The following is a 16553-nucleotide window of genomic DNA, read 5'->3' on the forward strand; positions in this document are numbered from 1 at the left end:
ATAGCCCCTGCCAAGCACAGTTTGTAAGTAGCATATGAACTCTTGTGCCACATCATCAAGGCCCCCTCTTCTTCATAGAAACTTTGACAAGCCATAACTTGCAATCCAGGAGGAATTTGGTCATATGCTTCAAAAAGGAAAAGTGATCGTCTTTTCGAGCTCTATGCGCTTATCAAGTCAGAACCAATGCTAGCAATTAGAGACTGCCAATATTTAAAGAAATCAATAGGTAACACCTTTGCAAAAAATGAAAAATCAAAGCATGAATGCACACATCGCTATCATAAGCATGCCAAAAGCACAAGTGTATGAGATGACCATAGCCCGAAACATGGCATCCACATATAAAGCATTAAGGAACATGAAAGAACAAGCGTCATGCATCAAGCTACATCAAATAAAGATGCGAACGCCATCGACATCAAGCATTGAGAAGGAAAAAGCTTGCCACCTTCAGTTCTTATGTTTTGTAAAGCAAACGTGACCACCTAAGAGTAGCCATGCAAGCACCCAGGGAAATATTGACATGTAAAAACCACACTTGACCACCTTAAGTAGCAATGCAAGCAATAAGGGGAGGTGATGGATTTGTAACTCACATCTGACCACCTTGCAATATAGCCAAAGGATCATGGCACTAAGGGGAGGTGTTGAGATATGTGCTAAGGAAAGAATTAAAGTAGCCACCCTAGGATGTGGATTACATGATGTGAAGGTATGGATTGAGGATATCCACAAGAAGAGATCTAGATTAGAGGATTCCACATGTGTTGACTATTCTAAGGGCACTCTCTATATAAGAGGCCTATCATGTACTGTTGAATATACATTGCAAGAGAAATGCACATTCACTCAAGATTCTATTTATGAGTCCAAGCTAATCTATCTTGGAACCTAATTGACTTGAGGTACATGTCACGAGCACTCTCTTCATCATGTTTCCACATAGGTTCCATCCACCTTAGAGCACTCCATAGATCTTGAGGTATGCATGTTTTGTCACATGCTTCACTTTCGGTGCAAAGGAAGCGTATTGAAGAAGCTCCATGATCATCCTTTTAGAGGAGGTGGGGCATGAAAAGCAAAGGGAAAGAAGTAGTGAATAGCTAAGGGAGAAAGGGTGTTAAAGAACTAAGGGGAAGAACTAATTGAAATAGGGAGGTTTAGATTGTAGCTAGATAATTAAATGAAGGGCAAGGTGGGGTAAGGAATAAGGTGGGCAAGAAGAAGGGGGGGATTGATAAAGACCAAGATCATTAAGGTTAAGAAAAAACCTTTAGGAAGAAAGGGCAAGCCTAAGTCTTATTAAATAGCATGTTGATTAAGGCAGCAGTAATGGATGAGAGACTTGAAATGGGCGGCAAGAGGTTCAAACTTCAAGGTACGAAGCCAAAGGTAGAGCCACACAGAGCATGGGTCACTGTATCATGCCAATCATCTGTCGGTGTAGGAGGCTAGGAGCAATCAATCAGCGGGAGGGGAAAGTACAAGACATGGGGTAAAGAAGAAGCTACTTTTATTAAGGGACAAGGCACACGAACAGCATGGTAGCGCATGAATAGCAAGGCTAGAGAAGAAGCTAACCATATGGCGCGGGCATGAACAATATGAACATCAAAGGGGAATAAGAGGGATTGAGAGGTATGTGAGGGGGTACATAAGGCGAGTGGGGGTTTAAGTAGAAGGGTAGCGAGAGACAGAGCTGCATCCCGAGGAGAATTTAGACAGCCGGGTTTCGGGGGATTAGACAATCGGGGTCCAAGGGTCTAGACTATCAAGGTTGGGGGGGTTGTTGGTTAGGTCAGGTGGAATTGGTAGAGTTAGGTTTACATAGTGAATATATTGTGTATTTAAGAAAAAAGTAGTAATAGTGAGAAAGAATAATCAAATAATTTTACAAATTAGGCAAAAAAAAAAATTAAGAAGATAAGGAGAAAATAAGGAAACTGAGAAAGTATTAGAAAAGAAAATAACAAGAGATAAATAAGGAAAAAATCAAGAAAAGAATAGATTGAGTAATTAGGGGAAGAGCAAGGAAAAGGTAGAAACGGGGGGAAATGAAGAGCTTTTGGGGGGTGGTTTGCCAAAAGAGATTAATTAATAAAAAATTGGTAATTTATACTTTTTTGGATAAGAATTAATAACTAAGGGGAGGAAATTAACGATAGGACTAGGAGAAGAGTGACAAAGATACAACCGTCTGGAAATGGAAAGGGGGGGTTGGAGTTTTTAGAGAGAGAATTAAGAAAATTTAGGGGAAAATAGAAAAGATTAGGAATAATTAGGAAATAATACGGGAAAATAGGAAAGATTAGGAGAGAGAGAGCAAGGAAAGGAAACTAAAAAAAAGGTTAAAAGAATAAGAAAGTATAAAACGGGAACAAAATAGTGAAAAAGAAGAAAAATAAAGGGGAGAAAACAAAATTTTAAAGGAAATATCAAACAATAAATTAAATTAAAAAGGAAAAAGGGAAAGAGGGTAAAAATAAAGGGGAGAAAGAAGAGAGAGAGAGAGAGAGAGAGAGAGAGAGAGAGAGAGAGAGAGAGTAGGGAAAAATAGGCAAATTTTAAGAAAATTTTAGAAAACTATTTAGGAAAAAATTAAAAATTAAAGAAATTTAGAAATAATGGAAATAATGGGGAGAATTAGGAAATAATTAGCGGAATTAGGAAATAATATAGGAAGAACTAGGAAAAAATAGGGGAGAGTTAAAAAAATTAGGAGAAAACTATGAAAATTAAAAAAGGTACTAGAGTGGGGTAAACTGAGAGGTTTTAGGGGGGTTTATGAGAAAGAGAGGGGAGGAAAGAATAATGAGAGAGTGAGGGAAAAAATCTAGAGAGAGGGAGAAAGGGGGAAAGGCAGTATAAAAGGGTTTTCAAGGGATTATAAAGGTAAGAAAAGTAATTAGTATGCTAAAGAGAAAAAAAGAGGATTGTGTGTGTGTGTGTGTGTGTGTGTGTGTGTACCCACCTTTGCCCCAGTAGGATACAACACACTAGGTGAGACAATAGGTCATGACCTAGTGTGAAGTATTGAGAAGTCCCATTTTAAGGAATAGAAAATATGTACTTGACTAAGGTAGGTAAAATTTTAGCAGTGTGGAAGCTAATAGATTAAGTTGAGGTCTTAATAAAAGCAATAACAAGCAAGGAGAGGAAAGTGGGCAATTTTGACATTTGTTCGGGTTTGAAGAGTCCTTAAAAAGGTAAGAATAAAAAAGGTAAGTAGAGTAAAATAGTGTTTGCTCATAAGAGCAATGAAAAAGGCTAGGGGCCATGATGCCTTAAATTTATTGTTTAAGAGGCGGGAGTTGGCAGCATCATTTTTATTGAAGAGGGGAATCGGCCTACCTGCCACCATCCAACAAGCAAAACAGTAAGAACCAGTTTTAACTTTAGCTAGGAAGACAGGTGTCATAAACACCCCTCCCTTGTTATCAGAGTCACAATAAAAATTAACACTTGGCCATACACTTATTAAGCTTAAATGTAACTACAATATTGTTTGAGTAGAAGAATGAGTTTAGAGGTTATATAGAGAGGAATATTGAACCTTTGTAGAAGGGGGTAAGGTGAGAAGAGTGTGGAAGGGGAGGGGTTTATGGAAGAAGTGTGGAGGAGGAATAGTGATGCTAGAAGGTATAGTTATTAAACAACAAAGCAACTTGAGCTTAAAATAGAGGGAAATTTAATACAAATTAATAGAAAGAAAAAGGGGGGGAATTAATGTAAAATAAGGGGGCAAGGGGGCAGCAAGGGAAGTGTAATTATACAGGTAATTAAGAAGAAAGGAATTTAAACAAAGGGAGGGGGTTCGAAGAGAAGAAAATAAGTGATTAAAAGAGATAATCTAACTAAAGATCAGCCAAATATAAAGAGATTTGGATGTGAATGCCAATCCATAAGGACCATAGATTAAACGGGGAGGTTTAGAGGAGGAAAATACCATACATAAAATTTAGATGTTAGTTTAGAGGGGGAGAGGTTTAGAGGAGGTGGGGCATGAAAAGCAAAGGGAAAGAAGTAGTGAATAGCTAAGGGAGAGAGGGTGTTAAAGAACTAAGGGGAAGAACTAATTGAAATAGGGGGGGTTAGTCTATAACTACATAATTAAATGAAGGGCAAGGTGGGGTAAGGAATAAGGTGGGCAAAAAGGGGGGGGGGGGTTGTTAAAGACCAAGATCATTAAGGTTAAGAAAAAAACTTTAGGAAGAAAGGGCAAAGCCTAAGTCATAAAGAGCGTGCTAATCGAGGCGGCAGTAATAGAGCAGAGACTTGAAATGGGCGACAGGAGATTCAAATTTCAAGGTACGAAGACAAAGGTAGAGCCACATGGGGCCTGGGTCACTGTGTCATGCCAGTCGTCTATCGATATAGGAGGCTAGGAGCAATCGATCAAGGAGCAACCAGCAGGAGAGGAAAGTACAGGACACGGGGGCAGAGAAGAAGCTACTTATTAGGGGACAACGGGCACGAACAGTATGGCAGCGCATGAATAGCAAGGCTAGAGAAGAAGCTAACTATGGCATGCATGAACAGTATGAACATCAAAGGGGAATAAGAGGGATTGAGAGGTATGTGAGGGGGTATGTAAGGCAAGCGGGGGTTTAAATAGAAGGGGAGTGAGAGATGGAGTTGCCATCTCGAGGAGAATTTAGATAGCCGCAGTCCAGGGGATTAGACAGTCGGGGTCCAGGGGTTTAGACAGTCGAGGTCAGGGGGTTGTTGGTTAGGTCAGGTGGAATTGGTAGAGTTAGGTTTACATAGTGAATATATTGTGTATTTAAGAAAAAAGTAGTAATAGTGAGAAAGAATAATCAAATAATTTTACAAATTAGGAGAAATTAAGGCCAAAAAAATTTAAAGAAGATAAGGAGAAAATAAGGAAACTGAGAAAGTATTAGAAAAGAAAATAACAAGAGATAAATAAGGAAAAAATCAAGAAAAGAATAGATTGAGTAATTAGGGGAAGAGCATGGAAAAAGTAGAAAAGGGGGGAAATTAAGAGCTTTTGTGGGGTGGTTTGTCAAAAGAGATTAATTAATAAAAAATAGGTAATTTATATTCTTTTGGATAAGAATTGATAACTAAGGGGAGAAAATTAATGATAGGACTAGGAGAAGAGTGAAAAAGATAGAACCATCTAGGGGGAAATAGAAAAGATTAGGAATAATTAGGAAACAATAGGGAAATTTAGGAAAGATTAGGGGGGGGAGAGAGAGAGAGAGAGAGAGAGAGAGAGAGAGAGAGAGAGAGAGAGAGAGAGAGAGAGAGAGCAAGGAAAGGAAACTTAAAAAAAGGTTAAAAGAATAAGAAAGTATAAAACGGGAACAAAATAATGAAAAAGGAAAAATAAAGGGGAGAAAACAAAATTTTAAAGGAAATATCAAACTATAAATTAAATTAAAAAGGAAAAAATGAAAAATAAGGGAAAGAGGGTAAAAATAAAGGGGAGAAGAGAGAGAGAGACACAGAGAGAGAGAGACAGAGAGACAGAGAGAGAAAGAGAGAGAAAGACAGAGAGAAAGAGAGAGAGAGAGAGAGAGAGAGAGAGAGAGAGAGAGAGAGAGAAAGTAGGGAAAAATAGGCAAAATTTTAGAAAACTATTTAGGAAAAAATTAAAAAGTAAAGAAATTTAGATATAATGAAAATGATAGGGAGAATTAGGAAATAATTAGTAGAATTAGGAAAAATTATAGGAAGAACTAGGAAAAAATAGGGGAGGATAGAAAAAATTAGGAGAAAACTATGAAAATTAAAAAAGGTGTTAGAGTGGGATAAACTGAGAAGTTTTAGGGGGGTTTAGGAGAAAGAGAGGGAAGGAAAGTAGAGAGAGAGTGGGAAAAAAATCTAGAGAGAGGGAGAAAGGGGGAAAGGCAATATAAAAGGGTTTTCAAGGGATTATAAAGGGGAGAAAAGTAATTAGTATGTTCAAGAGAAAAAAAGAGGATAGTAAGTGTGTGTGTGTTGATTGTTATAGGAGAAGGGAGCGAGAAAAATCGGAGGGAAGGAAAACAAAAAGGGGGAAGAGAGGAAAATGGATGGGGAAGGAACAGGGGGGGGGGGGGACAAGCAAGGAAACAAGATGAGGCGAGCATGAAGAAACAATAAGGCGGTGAAGGGGGGGGGAGGGGGGAGGAACAAACAACTATTTGGGGGAGGGTGGGAAGAAACGGAAGAGGGGACCCCAAAGGGAGGTTGCAATGGAGAGCCATCAATTGTTGGGAACCCTTTGCAATATTTTGGCCAAATGTATCAGCTTATGTTTGTAGCCCATTCTCTCATATCTTATTCTCGCAATATGCAAATGGGCTTTGTGCATGGTAGCAGTATCTTTGACAAATATTTTCTCTTTTTGGGAAGCTTCAATTTGGGCTCTGTAGAGTGTCCATTGCGTTGCCATTCTACTCTTGGACTTTGAAAATACGTATGATAGAGAAGATTGGAGCTTTGTGGATGCCACTATAGAGAACCTCACATCATTCAGGGCAACCTTAGATTTTTTTTGTATTGCAACAAGTGCACACATCAATGATATGGACACCCCAGCCTAGGGGGATGATTTTAGTTTCACCTGGTTCTAGAGGGGTGTTTTTATAAGGCACTTGGTCTACCAGGTTGGTGTGAGCATCTCTCCTTTCCAAAAATTTACCTTAGTATTGGAGAGTATTAGGATGAGCCTTCTATTTTGGAGCTTAACCAAACTTGACCTTGCATCTAAAATGGTGGTGGTCAACTAGGTCCTACTGGCCATGGCATGGTTTGTCTGCTCTTGTTGGTGCCACTCTAAGGATTGCATCACTCAGCTAGAAAGACCTATAAGGAATTATCTTTGGAGTGGACTAGATGAATTGATATACACCAGAGTTTGGGAGATTTTGCTTCTCTCACGAAGAAAGGAGGCCTCAACATAATAGACCCAAAATTGTAGCGCATAGCATTATTATGTAAGGTAGAGTGCCCATTGCATTGCCATTCTACTCTTGGACTTTGAAAAGGCATATGATAGAGAAGATTGGAGCTTTGTGGATGCCACTATAGAGAACCTCACATCATTCAGGGCAACCTTAAATTTTTTTGTATTGCAACAAGTGCACACATCAATGATATGGACACCCCAGCCTAGGGGGATGATTTTAGTTTCACCTGGTTCTAGAGGGGTGTTTTTATAAGGCACTTGGGCTGCCAGGTTGGTGTGAGCATCTCTCCTTTCCAAAAATTTACCTTAGTATTGGAGAGTATTAGGATGAGCCTTCTATTTTGGAGCTTAACCAAACTTGACCTTGCATCTAAAATGGTGGTGGTCAACTAGGTCCTACTGGCCATGGCATGGTTTGTCTGCTCTTGTTGGTGCCACTCTAAGGATTGCATAACTCAGCTAGAAAGACCTATAAGGAATTATCTTTGGAGTGGACTAGATGAATTGATATACACCAGAGTTTGGGAGATTTTGCTTCTCTCACGAAGAAAGGAGGCCTCAACATAATAGACCCAAAATTGTAGCACATAACATTATTATGTAAGGTCGTCATTGGAGGACTTTTTCCAAGATAGAAACCATGGAAATATTTTTTCATTAGAAGTATATAGTCATGTTCTTCTTCCTCAAATGGAGATTTGATGGCTAATACCAGATGGATCTTCACCTCAACCCATCTTAGGGATCCCCCCTCCCCTTTTTTGGATGTTATCCTGAAATCTTGGGCCAACTTCAGGAATACTCTTTGGAAATTTCCCCCCACCTCTTCGAAAGAGATTTTAGACCAGCATATCATGTGGAACAATAGTATACTTGATGATCATGGCAGGCCACTCAGTGCTTCTCATTATATGCAGTGGTCTAGATGGGAGAGAGGTCCTACATCCTTTTGAAGACTTCCAGATGGTCACAGATGCCACACAGTAAGTCACCTCAAAGGGATTTAGCAAGGATGCATCCATACCCTTAGATTGTGTCCTTCTACATGACAAGCCTCCTTCTTGGTCTACTTGGTTAGAGGCACTTACAAGATCAGGTATTACTCTTTAGTTTATAGAAGGTAGAGGATCAGAAAAGGATGCCTTGGTCTTCGATATTCATTATTGGGGTAGGCTATCTAGCTCTACAAAAAATATACTTATGTGTTTCTAATTTTATTCTGCCAAGGTCATAGGTCATGTAGATAAGTGCTTCTTCAATTCAAGATGGTACCCAGACCCCCACCTAGATTGCATTCCCTTGGGTTCATGGAGGATTTGGCTCTATGGAGGTGTCCCCATAAAATCTTTCCCTTCTTTTGATACATGGGTAGTAATGGTAGGAACTTTGAGGTTGAAGAAGCTTCTCGAAGTGATTTTGGAAGAGACTTCCAAAATCCCTCAAAAATAGGAAAAATGTTCTTTTCTTTTGGCTTTCTATTCATGGAGGGATTGTAGTGAATCAGCGCGGAGATCCAAGTTTGGGAATATACCACATGCACTTGTTGCCTTTCTGCCAAAGAATCTTTTTAACATTGCTTTTGGGACTGCAGATCCGCGAGGATCATTTGGAAAGGGATTGCTAGACTATTGAGCATTTTTATGCATTCTCCTTCCTTCATGACCTGGGCTTGGTAGCTTGGCTCTCTCTATCCAAAGCTCAAGTGTTTCATGAGAGACATAACTCTTCTTGGGCTATTTTAGTTTGATGACATTTAATTCAGTCATGTGCACTAGATGACATTCTTGCCTATCCATATAGACCAACACATGCCTCTGTATACTTTTCTTGGGAGATTTTGTTGAGCATAGCAGTGTGGCATATTTGGAGATCTAGATGCACGAAGGCTTTAGATGGTTCCTAGGTCCATCTTCCACACACATTGGCCATATTGGGAAAGACATGGTACACACCTAGATGGCCATTTGGGGGAGTATGTAGGGGACCTCATAGGCACTGTCTACCAAGAGGACTGTCGTCTTCAGAAAATGGAATGGTTTGCCATACTTCTCAGAATCCCCCACAGGTTTGAGATGTCAATTTCAACCTCAACACTGGATTTTCTCTAGCTCTCTTACGGGAGTTTGAATTTTCCCTATTGGGTTATTTTTTTTCATGATTGCATGATGTATTTTTCCCTTGAGATTTGCTCTGGGAGTCTCTTTCATATTTGATAAAAGTCCTTTCTTTGGGAGGAAAAAAACGGAGAAGGAATGAACAAACAATACCAGTGGGTTTCATGTGGGAAGAAACAAGTGGGGGGTGTAAAAAGTTAGAGGGTGTAGAGAGGGAACAATAGAAAAGGGGAAGTGTGGAAAGAAAGGGTAGGGGATGCAAAATGGCAGGGGAAGAGAAGCACAACTGGGGCCCTGGGAGGGGGGGAGGGCATGCAAGGGGCATGCAAGAAGAAATAGAGGGAGGTGATTGAAAAATGGGTGGGAAGAAATAACAAGAGGGGGGACATGTGGAAATAAATGATAGGGAGGATGCAAAAGTGGGGAGAAACAAGAAAGTGGAGAGGAAAAGTGGGAAGAAATGCGAAGGGGGGGGGTGTGAAAAAATGGGGGCATGATGCAAAAAAAAGGGGGGGGAAGGGGAGTGGGAAGGGGGAAGGGGAGTACAGAAATAGAAGCAAGGGGGGGAAATGGAGGGAGGGAAGAACCAATATCGAGGCAAGGTCGAAAAAAAATGAGAGGGGAGAGTGAGAAAATTGGGAGGAGCGGGGGGGGAGGGGGCAAAGAAACAATTAGGGGTGGTGGGAGTTAAAGGGGAGGGAAAAAGGAAGGGGCGATGAGAGGAAATGGGGAAGAGGGGATGAAAAAAGCAAGGGGAGAGGGGGTGGGAAGAAGAGAGTAGAAAAAGGGGGAGGAAAGGGGACAAAGGGGCGTGAAAGAAGAGTGGAGAAAAAGGGGGTATAAAAGGGGAGGAAGGGGAACATGGAAGGAAGAACAAAGAAAAGGGGTGGAAGAAGAAGGAAAAAGAGGTGGGGAGTAAGGTAAGGTCGTCGTCTTTTCTCATAATTTTGAGTATACCATGTTTGTGCCTTTGTGATGTTCATGCATGCTCAATCTTCTCTATTATATTCCTCCATAAAATTATTCAAGTTTTCAAGTTGAGCCACTACATGGTTGAGTGGGTAGGATGGGATGAGAGCCTGGGCTCTTTCTCATAGAGTAAGGTAAAAGGGGAGGAACACAAAGAGTCATGCTTATGGGTGTGAAAGAAAACAAATTAGGGATTAAAGCTTCATCCCACTCATCAAGATGGTTTAATCTAAAGTTTATGGTGAGCATCTTACACAATGTTTTGTCAAACCCCCTATACTTAACCCATTACATTGGGGGCTCAAAGCGGTAGTCATGGAGTGCTTCATGCTCAAAAAAATGCATTCAATGTCAAAGATTTGGTTGCAAGTTATTTTACTTTTTTAGAGCTTGCAATCCATGTCTGGCAATCATACCCTCCAAGAGGAATTGGGCAATAGGGAGGGCTCTTGCTTCTACCCATTTTCTCAAATAGTGTATCATGACTACCGTGATATAAACATTACCCATACTCATTTTTTGGTTGAATGTCCTACAACATCTATACCAAGCCCAGCAAAGGGTGTCGTGATGGGGGAAGGGGCTATGAGACCCTAATGCTACCTATATGAAGGACCCTAGAACTTCTTTTACACTCTAGGAATCTAGAGATAAGTTTGGCATGCCTTCTAGGTGCTACAAGATCTAGGAAGTATCTCTTGGACTTCCCAATCTAAAATGACTTGTAAACTCTTACTAGTCTCTTCTGTGCAGTACAACTTTTCATGAAGGATTGTAGTTGTAACACTGTGTCAACAAGGGTAAAAACCACAATCAAGTGCAATCGATGTGAGATCCTTGTGTGTATGTGCAGAGTCCTGGTAAATATTTGCTTATAATATCGTGAGCCTATAATAATATTTGATTGATCTAATAGGATAGTTATAGCAAAAACATTCTCTAGGAAAGACTTAGACATACTTTCAAAATCAAGGTTTAAGAAGGAAAATACTAAAATTAATGAGAGAAATATTCTCAATATGAAACCAATGGAGAAAGTATGATAATGCTCTACTAGGAATGTATTACCATTTGTACGTTAAGACTTTGGATTCCAAAGTCAATTGCATTTGAGATTAAGAAGAAAAACTAAGACTAGAGGGAAAAAGACTAAACTCCTTGATACATGATTCTTGTGGCGATAGAAAATCCTTGATACATGAATTGTGTAGAGTTATAAAATCCTTAATGAATGAATTGTGTGTAGAAATAGAAATCCTTGATACATTGTTTGTGTAGAAAATTTTGGAAAATTATCATACCTGGACTAACTCATCACACCTTTGGGTTGGATTTGTTGTTTTGTTGAATTGATAGTGATTCACTATGGAACCACGGTCCTTTTCTAGATTCTATTTTCTTTGGTGGATACTTAATCACCCATTAAACTTGATATTTTACACCCTTGGGACACTATGCAGCATGATGCTATCATGAGGTGATGATTATTTAAATTAAAATGTTCCCTTTGCTCTAAACATCCCATGAGTCATTCTTTTGCTTGGTATTGTCTCATCTATTGTGTTAGATCCCTAGCTAACCTTTGCTAGCTAGTCACTCACCTATGGGTCAAGGGACTCCCTACTAGTTCCACTCCCTACTAGTTTGGAGCCTCCTACTTTTGTTCAATTCCACTATAGGCCATCTTTCCACGGGACTACCATTTGTAGGTACAAGAAATCAAAAAGAGCTACAATAAATCGAGACTTGCATATAAACATTAGGGCTTTTGCTCTGCTTTGCCCATTTTGTTGGCCCACACGCCAAGGGAATAATTTTTTGCAAGTACTTTCAGTTTGCACGTACTTAGTCAAGAATTGGCTTATTGGATTAGTGTATTTTGTTCATGTAGAAATCAATCACAACAAATGAATTTTTTGGCAAGTTTGTAAGTAATGACTCAAAATGATAGCTTATTTGGAGGAGTGTTATCTCAAGAAGACAAGCTAGATGGCACCAATTATTCCTTATGGAGATTCATGGTTAAAAACCTATTGGTTGCCAAAGGTTTATGTGGACTAGTAAATGGGAATGAACCACATCTCGTGGATGATGGTCCCAATGCTCCGATCACACCTAGGAGAAACTGATGCAATAGTTGTTGGGTAGTAGTGGTAGCTACTAAAACTAAACAGAGAAGATGGGATGCTCATGATGTGCACGCTGTAGCCCTAATTTCTTTGTCAATCAAGAGGTTCATTGTTTCTCACACCAGGTCATACACAACTTCTTTATGTGCCTAAGCTAAGAATAAGGCAAGGGTATCATCTCTCAAGAAGAAACTTGAGAACTTGAATATGCACAAGAGAGATAGTATGCTAGAGCATTTGACTAAGCTCCACTATCTTAGAGAGCAATGCCCAACATTGACAAGATCATTTTAGAAAACGCCTTATCTTTAAGCTTCCACACTTCTCTCACTTTGTCTTTGAGAGGCATGCTCAGCCTCTATAGTTTGAGGAGCTAGTGGGTTTGTTATTGCAAGAGGAGAAAAGTCTTCCTTATATCCTAGCAGTGATCAAGCACATGCAATCCATGAGAGGAGTAAAAGCATGATGCATAGTTCAAAGCTTCTTCTAGATAGCCATTTAACAAGTAAAAGCATGAAGCAAGCAAAGAAAAGAAGGGAAGATGCCATTATTGTAAGAAGCCAAGTCAATACATCCATAAAAGAGACAAGAAGCTACAATCTGTTTCTAATGCTTCAAATGCTGACAAAATTATGTGGCTTAAGAGTGCTCGTCTTGTATGCTATAATCCCAATCTATGTGATTGCAGGTTGCTTTTTCGACATTAATGCATCAAGGCACATTACTTTGAAGAAACACTCATTTGTTGATTTGCAGCTTGCTCTTGTTGCCAAAAACAGTGTCTTATGCCAACAATTCTTTTTATCTTATCAAAGGAGTTGGGAAGATCGTTCTATCATCAATAGATGGTACTGATTCCAGATGTCCTTTATACTCCAAGAATGAAGAAGAATCTGCTTTGTATTTCCTCTTTTGGTAGAAGAGGATATACTGTTATTTGTTACGATCAGTGCATGTCAAAATATAGAGAAAAGGGCTGATGATACACATGACAGTAATAAGAAAAACGCTTGTGTGGCAATAGTTACAACATTACAAGTTAGCTCACATTGAAAGATGGAGTACAAGAGACAGAGTAGCTACAGGAGATCCTTGCAAAAACCCAAAAAGAGGAAAGGGAATTCTTGAACAAACCTAGCATGAGCTGGATAGCAAAAGCTTCCCACAAAATGATGATAGAGTGACAAGCATGCTCAAAAAGAGGCTAAAAATGAAGCTTGGGACTTATAATATCAGAAATATCTTTCTAGTAGGTGTGTGTTTTCTAGGAAAGCGCTGTACTTAGGATGTTGTTATTAGGCTTCGACAAGAGGTAACAGCACCAATATATGCTATCCAAGAGATCCTTAACTCCGAGCATGAAAATAGCGTGAACGGTGTTCGATTTATGCTAGTGTAGCGAATGTTCAGTTCTCTGTAGTTTTGATGCCGTTTTTGGACCAATCATTGGTCGTTTTCATCCTTGTTTGCTTTTGGTGCTCTTCTCACACTCATACATGCCGGGAAACATAAATGATTCACATGACAAGTTTTGCTTTAGTTGGAAATGCCCATCGTATACGAGTTTTATTATTATGCCCTGTTTGTCATGTGAGCTTAAATGTTTTTGTGATGTTCAAGAAGAACACTTTTTTCAAATGCTTGATTTGAATGATGGTGAAGTCATTTGCGAAAACTCATAGCAAGAGACTGGATCCAACGGGAGAAGCTGAAGATCATTTTAAAATATTCGTACTACATTGAAACAACAATCCCTCGAAGTATAAATTTTGTTCAATACTTTTTCAATATGTTTAATACATTGGAAAAAAGGTATAATTATAGGTAAAATATTGGAAATTTTTACCAGAATGAATAATAAACTCATATGTATTAGAGGTTGTAAAGCATAAAGAAGTCGCGTTACAAATTTATTCTATAGCTAAGTTTACATGTTCTACATTTTCAATAGAGGCCAAATAGATGAAGGCTCACAAGGCATGCAGCCACTCATCCATTCATCATTCAAGAAGAAGCCAAACCATTCAAAACTACCATCTATTGTGAAGGCAATTTACTCTCATATGCTAGTCATTTGTTTCCAATTGATTGTTGCATTTATAATATGTGCACCGTCCATATGAAAACAATCTTCCTCATATTGGTAACACCTTCAAATTCTAGCTGTATCCAAAATTACTTACTTTCCTCCATACTGTCTCCTAGTAAAATTTATTATATGTATTCATCTATGCTACGGTACAATTGTGTGATGGTCTATGCACACTTATGTGAAGGAAAAGATATGAAGCAACATTAACCAAATAAGCACATTTTGCTGCTATTTGAAAGTGGAACTCTATGGCCATTTAAAAAACTCTATATTTTGGTATCATGACGCTGAAGTCAGAACTTTGGAAATCTATGCTTCTTAATCGAGGTGTCAAGATGCTCACTCAAAAATCCATGTCACTACATTGCAGGTAATGCAAGTTACCCTTGAGTCCTTTCACCATTATGAGAATAGCCCAAATACTGATGAATGGCATAGAATACAAATGCAAATAGTTTCAGTGGTTGACATTCCACATGAGTGGAAGGAAATATGTGTCATGATCAAGATAGTCAGATCCAACTTTTGATGGGGCAACAAAATGTGCCCTTGCTTGGTAAAGACGCTGTGTTTAGCCTGGTAGTTACTTAAACAAGAAACAAAGAAAAAACACCTCTATTTGTTGTGCCAGAGCCTAGTTCCTCTAATCCAAAGGAAAAAAGGGAAGAAAAGAACTTCTCTAATATTCAACATATCCATGTACATGAACTTGAAAGGCATGAGACTTAACCAACTATACAATTTTACCAATGAAAAAAGATCATGCTTTCCTACATTAAAAAATTCAGTCTTGCACCAAATGTCATTACGTGACATTCTCTGTTTGTTTGTTTTTTTAAATGTCATTACGTGACACAAATGATCCCCAAATATTCACAGCATGGCTCAATGACCAAAACATGGGAAGGACTGTATAAGATTTCTGAAACAGCATTTATGAATACTGTTATTCAAGCCCACTTTGGGCTCCTCACTCTGAATACCAAATACCAAGTCTTTTTTTATGATGTGAAGTTAAATACTGCCTTCACTGGTGTTTTACAGCTGTTGAATTTGAGATGTAACCACCAAAGAACATCTGCACGTATGCCATCCATCCGTGACAATGGACCAGTTTTCTGCCACAATGTTCCATCTTCAATTGATCTACATAACTTGACACATCATCCAGCAAGCTCCTGAGGGACAGAGAGCATCCAGTTAGCTAGATATTTCAGCAGTACAAAGGTGCCAGAAACAGTCTAATTGAAGCTCTTCTATTCCTTTCAATGAATCATAACAAAGGAAGTGACTCACCTCAAAGACGAACGTTCATGGCTGTGACTTCTTGAGATGCATTTAACAATAGACACTATGGAGAGTTAGTTCACCAACATTAGATGGCAATTCGGAAAACAAGATGCTGTCCTCTTTGACACTCATGCTCAAATGCCAAACTAATGATCGTCTTCATTTAGGCCAGGGCAATTGGCAAGTAGGGAGTCTGCTGTATCATACTGCAATGCAAAGTTACAATACATGTGTTTAGGATAACTCTCATGCGCACAACAGATTTAGATAATCATTAACAATATGTTTTCGAAAGCCGCATTTCCAAAGACGTGCAGCATAACCATAATGTATTCTCAAAAGCATAAACGAAGCAAGAGCAGCCTGTTCAAGATGGTTCAGGTCCCTTATCCCAACCAAGTAATATATTTTCTTATTCAAAATACTAATCATAGTCGCCTCGCTCAAGCTTAAGGGTTCCATAAGCTTTAGTCTAAACAAAGAAATACCTGACATCCACAATACAAACAATAGAAATATTCGGTTCTCAGCCGCTCCAGTAGCTCCTGTAAAGCCTGCAAGGATTATTCTTAAGAGTTAGTAGCAATCGAGTTTATTATAGCAGTACCCCAACTAAAGGTTTGTGATTTGTTTGGTGTGCTTACAATTACAAGCATCAATGTTTTAGAGGAAAACAAGAGAAAATCCTACTCAAATGTTAATGAAGATTCAGAACTCTCACCAACCCGAGTGAACTTTTGCGAGCTTCGAGCTCCATGCTCCCCCCCCCCCGCGTTGCCTTCCTTGCTCCCTGTCACCCTTGCTTCCACGCTCCCGCCCCTGCCCCCCCTCCTTTCCACCTCTTTTCCCCTTTGTTTTCTGGTCTCTCCAGCCTCGACAGCAGCTCCCCGTTCTGTTGTGTGGACTCGCGTGGAGCTCATGGCAGTGCTGCATTCACCCAGGAGCAGCTTGCAGGCTCCCTTGATCGCAATAGCCCCTGGACTTCACATCAGCATCGAAGAACCTGTTCGTCACCTTCACCAGGGTTTGCAGGTTCC

General features: G+C 39.5%; 1 protein-coding gene across 3 annotated transcripts in view; it reads right to left on the minus strand.

Annotated features, from left to right (window-relative positions):
* Window positions 1–15000: 15000 nt before the first annotated feature.
* LOC147889935 (D111/G-patch domain-containing protein) overlaps window positions 15001–16553 on the minus strand; it is a 44934-nt gene continuing 43381 nt past the window's right edge. For all 3 annotated transcript variants that reach the window (XM_087390747.1, XM_087390746.1, XM_087390748.1), the window contains exons 3-5: window positions 16005–16070; window positions 15523–15722; window positions 15001–15404 (exon numbers count right to left, since the gene is read on the minus strand). In XM_087390747.1, the coding sequence (XP_087246873.1) occupies window positions 15663–15722; window positions 16005–16070 (126 nt within the window). In that variant the 3' untranslated portion in view covers window positions 15001–15404; window positions 15523–15662. The remainder of the gene's footprint in view (window positions 15405–15522; window positions 15723–16004; window positions 16071–16553) is intronic.

This window comes from Dipteris shenzhenensis, chromosome 19 (genome assembly GCF_047967505.1).
Source record: "Dipteris shenzhenensis isolate YYH24624 ecotype China chromosome 19, Dip_SZ_1.0, whole genome shotgun sequence".
Lineage (NCBI taxonomy): Eukaryota > Viridiplantae > Streptophyta > Polypodiopsida > Gleicheniales > Dipteridaceae > Dipteris > Dipteris shenzhenensis.